Source organism: Eurosta solidaginis, chromosome 3 (genome assembly GCF_040869045.1).
Source record: "Eurosta solidaginis isolate ZX-2024a chromosome 3, ASM4086904v1, whole genome shotgun sequence".
Taxonomy (NCBI): Eukaryota; Metazoa; Arthropoda; class Insecta; order Diptera; family Tephritidae; genus Eurosta; species Eurosta solidaginis.
The window spans coordinates 94,337,535-94,349,582 of record NC_090321.1 but is presented as its reverse complement, the minus strand read 5'-3'; the positions used below and the strand labels follow the sequence as shown (position 1 = coordinate 94,349,582).

The 12,048-nt window shown below is 35.9% G+C and overlaps 1 protein-coding gene across 1 annotated transcript; it reads left to right on the top strand.

The window, feature by feature from the left end:
* Positions 1 to 249: 249 nt before the first annotated feature.
* LOC137245935 (uncharacterized) lies at positions 250 to 7,180 on the top strand. The gene is made up of 2 exons (XM_067777116.1): positions 250 to 363; positions 6,017 to 7,180. Exons 1-2 carry the CDS (start codon positions 250 to 252, stop codon positions 6,830 to 6,832), a joined length of 930 nt encoding a protein of 309 aa, XP_067633217.1. The 3' UTR covers positions 6,833 to 7,180.
* Positions 7,181 to 12,048: the final 4,868 nt, after the last annotated feature.

The following is a 12,048-nucleotide window of genomic DNA, read 5'->3' as shown; positions in this document are numbered from 1 at the left end:
GTATGAACACCACTCAATTTAAATCGAAATAGCCTCAATTTATTTTTCTGTTTGAACATAGCATTATGTACATGAATATCAATTAATTTTTACTTACTTTTTCTTTCTTTTTTACCTGACATTTCCGATTCACAAAATTGTACTGCTATGTTTTATGATTTAATGTTTTGATATAAAAGATACTAATCTATTACTGCACTAATCTCTGTTGAAATTCAAATTCAAATTACGACTACTGGTGCGGTAATGATGGAAGGTTTTACAGACCCACTTGGAAGTGATCGTAATAGCGCAAATGTGTTTCCATCCCTAAAAACCGTACAAATATTCAGCAGCATTTTTGTTGGTTTGGTGGCCACCGTGGTGTGATAGTAGCGTGCTCCGCCTACCACACCGTATGCCCTGGGTTCACACCCCCGGCAAAGCAACATCAAAATTTTAGAAATAAGGTTTTTCAATTAGAAGAAAATTTTTCTAAGCAGGGTCGCCCCTCGGCAGTGTTTGGCAAGCGCTTTGAGTTTATTTCTGCCATGAAAAGCTCTCACTGAAAACTCATCTGCCTTGCAGATGCCGTTCGGAGTCGGCATAAAACATGTAGGTCCCGTCCGGCCAATTTGTAGGGAAAATCAAGAGGAGCACGACGAAAATTGGAAGAGAAGCGCGGCCTTAGATCTCTTCGGAGCTTATCGCGCCTTACTGTTATTTATTTATTTATTTGTTGGTTTATCGTTATACAATAGATCCCCCTTCGTCGCTCAACTTCTTATTTTACTTCGTAATTTATATTAAAATTACCAATTTTCCTTCCGATTTAGCAAAACAATACAAGAGAAAATCAAAATCTCTATATAAGCACGTACGTGGGAAGGTAATATTAATGTTTAATTTTGTCATGGAGTATACAGTACTCCTGAAATTCCATATCGTCTGTCACAACGAAGACTACCTCAGTTCGTTATTTGTGTCGAAGACTATCTCAGTTCGTTTTGATTTTTGAAAAACTAACAGCTTTCGCTTAATTGCTAATTTTGTATTTTTTTGTTTAATTTTGCTTATTTTTGTATTTTTTACTTTATTTTATTTTTGTCTAGGTTATCTTATTTTATTTATTTTTATTTATAAAATTAATTTAAAAAAAATAAATAAAAATCTAAGTAATTAACACAAAATAAACAAAATAAAATAATACAAAAATAAGTAAAATTGAACTAAATAATACAAAATTAGCAAACAAGCGAAAGGTATCAGTTTTTAAAAAACAAAACGAACTGAGGTAGTCTTCCAACCAACCCAATAACACGGGAAGAAATTATTGAGAGATTGAGTGTTAAGGAGCGAATACTAAATTTCGTTTTATAACAAACAGAATTAAGGTTTCAAAAAAAGATTTTCAAATTAATTGAAATAAATGAATAATAACGCAATTTAATTGAAATAATGCAAGTATTTCCTTTGAAGTTAACCATTTTGCATAAGTATATGCATGTATATATATATGGGGTATTCCATCCCATTTCGACCAATTTGGAACCCGACCCCTTTAGAATTGGCTGAAAGTTTTTCTTCTTTTTCTAGCTTACGAAAGACGTTTTCCAGAATTTTTTCAAATTCTTTCATCCATCTCAAAAAAAGTTATGAATTTAAAAAAAAACACCGTATTTTTTTTCAAAATGCTATAACTTTTTCAAAAATTCACCGATTGGGATCTTTTTTTTTAAATTTGTTTTTAAATGTACTTTTCGGAAAAAATACAAAAAAAATTTTAAAGTTTTTTTTTTTGTAATTTTTCAGTTTTTCGAGATTTTTCGAATTTCGCCATTTTTTTTTTCTCATAAAAACCTTCAATCAATTCTGCAATCATCTCCACTAATCCCGGAGTGGGCCGATATATATATATTTGTTTTTATTTAATTGAAAAAAAAAAACTTTAATAATTTTTTTGTATTTTTTGCGAAAAGTACATTTAAAAACCAAATTTTAAAAAAAAAAAGATCCCAAACGGTCAATTTTTGTTATAGCATTTTGAAAACAAAAACGGTTTTTTTTTAAAAATTCATAACTTTTTTTGAGTTGGATGAAAAAATTTGAAAAAATTCTGAAAAACGTCTTTCGTAAGCTAGAAAAAGAAGAAAAACTTTCAGCCAATTCTAAAGGGGTCGGGTTCAAAATTGGTCGAAATGGGATGGAATACCCCATATGTATATGATGGTAAGTATTGCTTCTTTATAAAGAAATACACACAGATGGTAAACCTAGTTACTGTGTGTATTTAACTTCTATTTAACTTAAAATAAATGATAGCTCATCCCCCCTTAGCAAAATTCTGGATACGCCCCTGGGTGGTGTTATTGTAGGAGTGACAAAAGCAATCCCCAAAGTCTTCGGTAGCGCTGAACAAGGCAAAATCCTTGGTTGGATATGACGTGAGTACAAATAGTTTGTTTTAAAAAATACTTGTTTCAGTTTGTTTGGAGACAAATTAAACATATAATTATTATAAACGTCAACATGTGATCGTAATATTTTGGCATGGCCTTACTTCTTGAAGTCAACACCGGAAATACTCAAGTGATGAATCTATTTAATAAAAGACAGTATGGGTCCATCGATATTCACCTTTTTGTTAAAAAAGAACTAAAAGTAGCATATTCTACTCCTGAAAAGTGCAAAAAACAACAATTTTTTTGCTACAGGTTAGGTTGAACTGACCGGGCAATAAAGACCTCACATATACTGAATATGTCCATAGTGTTATCCGAATTTGTTTAACGACCAAACGGAAGAACCCTAATCAGGTGCCAGGACATATGTTAAGAATAACTCCGTCCTCTTGGCAAATACTAGCAGTTCTCTAGGACACAGCTTAATTGCTGCCTCGAGATCTGGCAACTCTGCCACCCACACAGAATGTGCACAACCGTTTCTTCCTGCAGCTCACACTTCCTACACTTACTGTCACTGATGAGGCCTAACTTATAAGCACGTGACGCCAGAAAGCAGTGTCAGTCACTAGCCTTAAGTCTTCTCTACTCCGTCTCAATTGTGGCCCCAAGATCTATTTGGAAGCTCAGGCACGGGACCATATATTCTGTTTGCCCGATATTAGATGGCGCTATACTGCTGTCGCCATGAGGCCTGCACTCAAGCTGCCCCGTGTCGTGAAGCCTTGTTGCAGTTGCTAACGTGATATTTTTGGCCGTTAGGTCTGCAGGCGGGATGTGTAGAACGGCATGCAATGCTGCTGTCGGGCGCATCCTCTTGCATGCTTCCTTCGCTCTCTCTTCCACATGGAGTTTCCACGACAACTTACTATCTAGTATAATTTCTATCCTCTCTGGTAAAGCGCCGAATACCGCCGCTGCCGCCGCGTATATTTTTGACATTCGGCGGCAGCAGCGTATATCTCTAGTAATAAAGCCCAATGCTATGTTCAAATGGACCTTCTCTAAATATCGCGCTCCCTGTAGAAAACTTGTTTATCCTTAATGGAATAGGGCCCAAAGCTATATTCAAAATTTCAGGTCACTGGGTTATTGGGAAATTCTTTAAAACTCGAAAGCCAAATTTTGAAGTTAAGAAGTTTTTTTTAGAATTTTCCCGATCCCTGGACCACCTAAATTTTTTTCCTCGTGTTAAATTGTCACCGTGCTCCAAGCTTAAAGACTATAGCTCTCTCGGAAGCTACTAAAAAATGTATTGCAAGATTCTCCAGTTTTGTATGGAATTTGGCGAAAGAACACCAAACAATACTAATACTGTTTTCACACAGAAACTTAATGATCTCATTTCACCTGCTAATGAAATCGTAAATTTTTTGCTTTCACACAGAAGTAACTGCTCGATTAGTATGAAGGATGAGACAGACAATCATGGCGGAACGATACAAGGTGGGAGCATGGTGACATACCTACAAACAAAAAAAATTCCATGTACTTGTAAATTCGATGGACAAATGTCAAAATCGTACTGCGCCGGTAGTTGATGTATCAAATCAAATAAAAAAGGTTATAATCAGCTGTTCGATGCGGCCACCTTGTATCGTTCCGCCATGCAGACAATGACATTTGCTTTGAAAAGTAAGAAACGGAAACGGAACGCTGCCAACAGAGTTGCATTGTGCTTTTGACTTCATTAGGCATTCGATTAGCTACTAATGAAATAATAATAGATTCGAATTTTGTAGGGAAGATTGAGCTCAATAAGCGTCTTAATGTAGAAAATTGCCTTTATTATTCAATAAGCCGTCTGTGTGAAATTAGTATAATATAAAGTAAGTAAAAATCGTACCGCCCCGCATGGCCATAGGGTTATATTAATTTATTTTTTTTTTGTAATTTTCCATTTGTTTTGCAATACCGATTTCCATTTTTTAGTGTTGCTTAAAATTAAGAGTACTTACTACCCTACAAGATATTTTTACATATATTTTTTGGGCTTTGAAACTGTAGCGCGGTGAAACGCGAAAAAAAACACAAAAATTTACATTTCCTCATGCAGGCGAATATATGGGCTGTAATTTTACAGCAATTAGTGTACGAAAAGGTGCTTGCTTACTCATTACTCATGGGCATGCAGCAGCAATAAGCTTTTACCCAAAAAAGACGGATACTAATTTGTATATCATTCGTTAAAAAGAATTCTAAACACAATTTTTTTTATCGGGTAAGAAGGAAGGTAAATATTCATATGTAGGGTAGTCTTTATATATCATTTGAAGGCGATGGTACTTTTTCCTACATGGTAATGTATTATTTTAACATTTTAATATATAACATTAACATTTTTAATATATAATAACAGAATTCTTGTGTTTTGGCCAGGCATGCTTAAGCGCCAAATACACGACACGAAAATATCCGCGAACATTCCGCAATCTTGGTCGCAGCTTTGGCCATACACCATACAAACTTTTGGCCGAACATTAGTTCTCTTTCAGACAGCGATGCATGCGGACAACAATCGTGCTGCAGCAATATTGCTCGCTGTGGCAATTAAGCGTAAAAAAAAGAGAAGATCGCAAAAAAAGAATTTGGTGCAAAGAATGGTTTAAAAAACGAGCAGTTCTTGGACAAAGTGAGCTTATTAAAGAACTGGAATTCACGTCACAAAATGATTTTAAAAATTACGTTCGTATGAGCAAGGCAACATTTGACCAACTTTTACAAAAAATTTTGCCACTCATAACGAAACGGGATACAATAATGAGAGACGCGATTCCCCCTCATCACCGCCTTGTGGCAATAGCTTTGAAGACTTAAAATTTTTGACAGCAATTGCGCCCAAACGATTGGGAAAATAGTTACAGAGACTTGTGATGCCATAATAAGTCAATTGAAAGATTTTATTAAGGTAATTATTTATTGATTAAATTATTTGTTTTCGACTAAACAAGAAAAGTTTCATGTGTACATATGTGTGTCTGGAAGTTATTGGTTTTTTGAAGTAAAAATAAAAATAAATTATTCGTCCGTTTCAAACGATGCAAAGAAATTTTGTAAGTTTTCTACCGAGCTCGAATTAATGGATGATGTCGCTTCAACGATTCATACGTTTTGTGTGACTTAAGGTGACATTCTACTACTGTTTATGGACGAGCCTCTACTTAAAGGAGTCGGAACTCTTATTGTATAATTCTGCATGTGTTGGGGCACCGCGTAGTTAATTTGCGTAGACGTGGGCATTGGGTATTGCGGAATGACATTTGGTGTTAATATTTGACTTGGGTTAAAAACATTTTGGATTTAAATTACGTGTCTAAATTCCAATGCTCCCAAGCAACCTTGAAATAAAACATCTGATATGATTTTTCGCGCAATCTTTTCTGGGAGGCCTCCATTTCACTATATTGCGAAGCCCACGATTGAGCCACGGAGTCACCTTCTGTGGGTCCGCGGCTGTTGGCAAGTCTCTCGCATGCAATTTTAATAAGTGTATCTTCTTCAGAAACTTTTCTTTTGCTTGGTCGAACAGTGAATTCCTAAAAAGAAATATTTATAAGTTTTTCATTACTTTTCAGCTTCCACAAACAGAAAAAGATTGGAAGGTAGAAGCGAAAAATTTTGATGCACCCTGGAACTTCCCAAATTGTATAGGCCCAATTGATGGAAAACACGTCAATATAACAAAGCCACCTGGATCTGGATCTTTTTATTATAATTATAAAAAAAAATGTTCCATCATTTTAATGGCAGTGGTTAATACTAATTACGAATTTTTGATGGTGGATGTTGGCACAAATGGAAGAGCGTCTGATGCCGGTCTTTTTAGCGAAACAAAATTTTTTTCATCTCTAAAAAATAAAACATTGAAAATTCCTGACCCTCAGCCGCTTCCAAACTACGAAGAAAAACTACCATTTGTATTCGTAGCTGACGATGCTTTTCCCCTGTTAGAAAATATCATGAAGCCATTTAGCCACAACACACTCAAGGAAGAAGAAATAATTTTTAACTACAGGCTTTCTCGGGCGAGAAGAATTGTTGAAAACTGTTTTGGCATTTTAGCATCAAGATTTAGAATTCTCCTACAAACTATTAATTTATCACCAGAAAAAGTCACGAAAATTGTGTTAACCTGTTGCTACTTGCATAACTTTTTACGGAGGCAAAATGAGGAGACGTATTTTGAAGGTGGATTCTTTGTTGAAGAAACAGATCCCGGAGCGATAGAATACGCCGATTGGCATAATGACCATGGGCTTACAGCTCTTCAAGCTTCAAGTGCAAAGAATGCATCCAATTTAGCAAAAACTACTCGAGAAAAATATTGTAATTATTTTAATACAGTGGGAGCAGTTCCGTGGCAGAACAATATATTAAATATAAGAAAGTGAATCATTTACGGAATAAAAACAAAATGAATGTTTGTGTTCACAAAAAAAAAGAAACAATAGAATTACTGTGTTTGCGAGGAAAAAATATACAATATACAGTGGCTCTAAAACTAATCGCTGATAATTCTAAAACTGTTCGCTATCAGGGTTTCAGGGTTGCCCTTTTTATACCCAGCTGTACTTGTACACAGGGTATTATAACTTTGATTGGATAGCGGTTGGTTGTACAGGTATAAAGGAATCGAGATAGATATAGACTTCCATTTATCAAAATCATCAGTATCGAAAAAAAATTTGATTGATCCATGTCCGTCCGTCCATCCGTGTGTCCGCTAACACGATAACTTGAGTAGCAATAATTTATTTTAAGTTAAATAGAAATTAAGACACACAGCACACAGTAACTAGGTTTACCATCTGTGTGTATTTCTTTATAAATAAGCAATACTTACAATCATATACATATATACATGCATATACTTATGCAAAATCGTTTACTTCAAGGGAAATACTCGCATTATTTCAATTAAATTGAAAAGCTTTATTTAAGGCTTTAATTATGTTATTGTTATAAAACGAAATTTAGTCTTCGCTCGTTAACACCCAGTCTATCAATACTTTCTTCCGGTGTTATTGGTACATCGAGATGCATCGCCAACATTGTCAAACCATTCAGCCCAGCAGTGCACTTTTGATTTAAGATATTTGAAAATTGTTGAAGTGATTATATCGTTGGTTCCATGGAAGACTATCTCAGTTCAAATTGCGTCGAAGACTATTCGTTCGTTTTGTTTTTTAAAAACTAACATCTTTCGCTTGTTTGCTAATTTTGTATTATTTAGTTTAATTTTACTTATTTTTATATTATTTTATTTTTTTTATTTTTGTGTTAGTACAGAGTACGTGATGTGTGCTTTAGTACAGAGTACGTTTTACACCGCTGGGTGACTAGGGTCTCGAGATATAGGCCAACACACATGGACCCGGATACCCCTAGAATGTGTGTGTATTATGGATATCAAATGAAAGCTGTTGCTGAGAGCTTTAAAGTAATTTTCATTGCGATATTCGATTTAGTCGCATCAACCTGGCAAAACTGATAAATATGCATGCGAAGCCGAAATAAAGACAAGAATTAATAATACCCAGATACCTATTTACATACGTCCTATTCGATTTGCCTGAAATTTGGTATATAAGTTTGCCTATATTAGTATTTACGACGCTTTTTTCCGGGAAGTAGACCAGAGACGGACTGGGACTGGGATTAGGACTAGGACTGGGATGGACACTGAGACTGACACTCGGAGTGGGACTGGCACTGAGACTCGGAATGGGACTGGAACAAAATACATATCACCCTCTGGGAGTGGCAATAAGATATGAAGAAGAATGAGAAAAACTTGAGAGAAGAGAAAAGAGAAAAGGAGACTGAGAAAGAGATAGAATGAGACCAAGATGGAGATAGATGAAGCGAAAAATGCGTAGGGGGGAGTGAACAGAAAGATTAGGAAAAAGTGTAGAGGAGCGAGGGCAGAGTTAGACGGAAAAAGCTTATTAAAATATATGCAGATAGACCAAATTTAGGGGAGAACAACGTCTGCCAGGTCTGCTAGTGCAATATATATGTATAATAAGTATATCCATCTTGAACTTTTCTACAATCACAAATAATCACTTATGCACTCGTATCCTTAACTTGATTCTAATTGGGGCAGGTCAGCATACACAATACCAGCAAACACAGTTTCTAAAGTTAGAAATATTTTGTAGTTTTATATTAGTTCTCAAATGCATTTCGAATCGAAAACTAGGTTAGAGAACTAGGTTGGTATTCGACTGTGAATCGATTCGAATAACACTAGAAATGCAATGTTATTATTATTGTCACAGTTATCGATTATTTTCACGACATGATCACTCATCCATAGTGTTATACAAACAAAATAAAAATAGTCAAGAGTTGTGTGGAAATATTATAAGCTGCGCAATAAGTTCTTTTATTTATAATAATAAATACTAGTAAGTGAAAATAATAAAAAAAGTTAAAAAGGGAAAGCGAGAAAATTATTGAAGTGCTCAAACCAATGCCGAGCTCAATCCTGAGGAAATAAGTGGATGCGAAAATTTCAACACAACAACTAGTACTGAAAACTGTGAAACATAAGATAGGATTTTGAATAATTTTTATTATAACTTATAAGCTTATAACCAAATAAAAGTATTTGATACAATGAAACAATGAAAATTTCGCTGATTTTAAATAACTGAACTTAATTGCGCATCACTTAAAAGTTCTCATTGGAAACCCATTAGCACTTGACGTTAGAATTCGATTAGAATTCTAACCCTTTTCTTGATATTGAGAGCGAACTCCCCTTTTTGTCGAGAATGCTATAATTCGCGACAGTTTCGCAAATCGTCCTCTAACCTTCTACCTTTTTTCAATCCATTTTTAACTAACTTCCTGGTTACCTAGAGACTTGAAACTTGACACTTAGTTAGAGGCCTGGTGACAATACAACTTATAGAAAACAAAGTTCGCTAGGTGGCGCGCAAGTCAAGATAACTGCAAATCCTTTAAAAACAGGGGGAATCTTGCGATCGATTTTCGAGTAACTTGCCGATGAGCTAGAGACATGAAACTTGGGCCGTAAGTCAGAACCCGGTGACAATGCAATATTTTATCAAAAAAATTTCGCTAGGTGGCGCATGGATCGAGATATTGAAAAAACTAGTTTTAAATTGGCAATCTTGCAATCGATTTTTAACTAACTTCCTGAATATCTAGAGACTTGAAACCTGAAATATAGTTTAAAACTCGGTGACAGTGCAATGTTTGATCAAAAAATTTGAGCTACGTAACGCACAAGTCGAACTATTTAGAAGATTAGGCCATACTTTCATGGCTAGCCTCCTGAGTGTTGCAGGCGTTGTAGAATTCCACCTCGTTGAAGGCCCAACTCAATGCACGTCTTTGCATACTTTTAGGCGTACGCGACTTTCACCACGATACTTTTAGACTTTAAGGCGTATGCGAATTTCACCACGATTTTCAGCTGTGCAAATTAAGTAGCTGACAAACGAGGTAGAATTCTCTTGTTATGATGCGAGGTGAAATTCTGTTGTTTTCGCCAGTGTTGTCAGCGAAAATTCCGCTAATTCTCTTAAATCTTGCTATTTCGAACAAATAAATAAAGATAAGAATTTTCACTTAGGAATTACTTAAACCAAAGTTGGAATTGCCTTTTTGTAGGCCGTACTAAAAAATTTAAAAAGATGAAGGACTACACGCCCACTTTTTAAAAAATTTTTTTTAAAAGTCAAATTTTAACAAAAAATTTAATATCTTTACTGCATATAAGTAAATTAAGTCAACATTTTAATGATATGATGCAACAAAATACAAAAATAAAAGAAAATTTCAAAATGGGCATGGCTCCGTCCATTTTCATTTAGTTTGTCTAGAATACTTTTAATGCCAAAAGTCGAACAAAAATTTACCAATCCTTCTTAAATTTGGTAGGGGCATAGATTCTATGACTGTAACTGTTTTCTGTGAAAATGGGCGAAATCGGTTGAAGCCACGCCCAATTTTTATACACAGTCCACCGTTTGTCCTTCCGCTCGGCCCTTAGCACGATAACTTGAGCAAAAACCGATATATCTTTACTAAACTTGGTCCACGTACTTATCTGAACTCACTTTATCTTGGTATAAAAAATGGCCGAAATCCGACTATAACCACGCACACTTTCTCGATATCGAAAATTACGAAAAATGAAAAAAATGACATAATTCTATACCAAATACTAAAAAAGGGATGAAACATGGTAATGTCATTTGTTTATTGACGCAAAATATAACTTTAGAAAAAACTTTGTAAAATGGGTGTGACACCTACCATATTAAGTAGAAGAAAATGAAAAAGTTCTACAGGGCGAAATCAACAGCCCTTGGAATATTGGCAGGAATACTGTTCGTGGTATTGCATATAAAAATAAATTAGCAGTACCCGACAGATGATTTTCTGGATCACCCTGGTCCACATTTTGGTCGATATCGCGAAAACGCCTTCACATATACATCTAAGGGCCACTCGCTTTTAAAACCCTCATTAATACCTTTGATTTGATACCCATATCGTACAAACACATTCTAGAGTCACCCCTGGCCCACCTTTATGGCGATATCTCGAAAAGGCGTCCACCTATAGAACTAAGGATTACTCCCTTTCAAAATACTCATTACCACCTTTCATTTGATACCCATATCGTACAAACACATTCTAGAATCACCCCTGGCCCATCCTATGGCGATATCTCGAAAAGGCGTCCGCCTATAGACCTAATGCCCACTCCCTCTTAAAATGCTCAGTAACACCTTTCGTTTGATACCCATATCGTACAAACATTCTAGAGTCACCCTTGGTTCACCTTTATGGCGATATCTCGAAAAGGCGTCCACCTATAGAACTAAGGATTACTCCCTTTCAAAATACTCATTTCCACCTTTCATTTGATACCCATATCGTACACACATTCTAGAGTCGCCCCTGGCCCACCCTAATGGCGATATCTCGAAAAGGCGTCCACCTATAGACCTAATTCCCACTCCCTCTTAAAATGCCCAGTAACACCTTTCGTTTGATACACATATCGTATAAACATTCTAGAGTCACCCTTGGTTCACCTTTATGGCGATATCTCGAAAAGGCGTCCACCTATAGAACTATGGATTACTCCCTTTTAAAATACTCATTACCACCTTTCATTTGATACCCATATCTTACAAACACATTCTAGAGTCACCCCTGGCCCAACCTAATGTCGATATCTCGAAAAGGCGTCCACCTATAGACCTAATGCTCACTCCCTCTTTAAATGCTCAGTAACATCTTTCATTTGATTCCCATATCGTACAAACACATTTTAGAGTCACCCCTGGTCCACCTTTATGGCGATATCTCGAAACGGCGTCCACCTAAGGAACTAAGGATAGGATAGGTTAGGTGGTAGCTGCCCTGATAAGGATAGCTCACTTGGACAACACGAAGGTCCGTTGTGATACCACATACACCAAAAATAACGGTGACCTAGATCCAGCTACTTAGAGAATCGTTGGGTAGCAACGATAAAGCTCCGAATGATACCGATCTCAACTTTGGATATATCCTCGGGAGATCCAAGTGAGTCGCGACCGAAGTACTTTCGCCT

Bases quoted from the DNA above. Each gene is read 5' to 3' on its own strand.
- LOC137245935 (XM_067777116.1), top strand. From the start codon at position 250: ATGGAAGGTTTTACAGACCCACTTGGAAGTGATCGTAATAGCGCAAAT. The intron at 364-6,016 runs GTGTGATAGTAG...ATTACTTTTCAG, and splicing joins TTGGTTTGGTGGCCACCGTG to CTTCCACAAACAGAAAAAGA.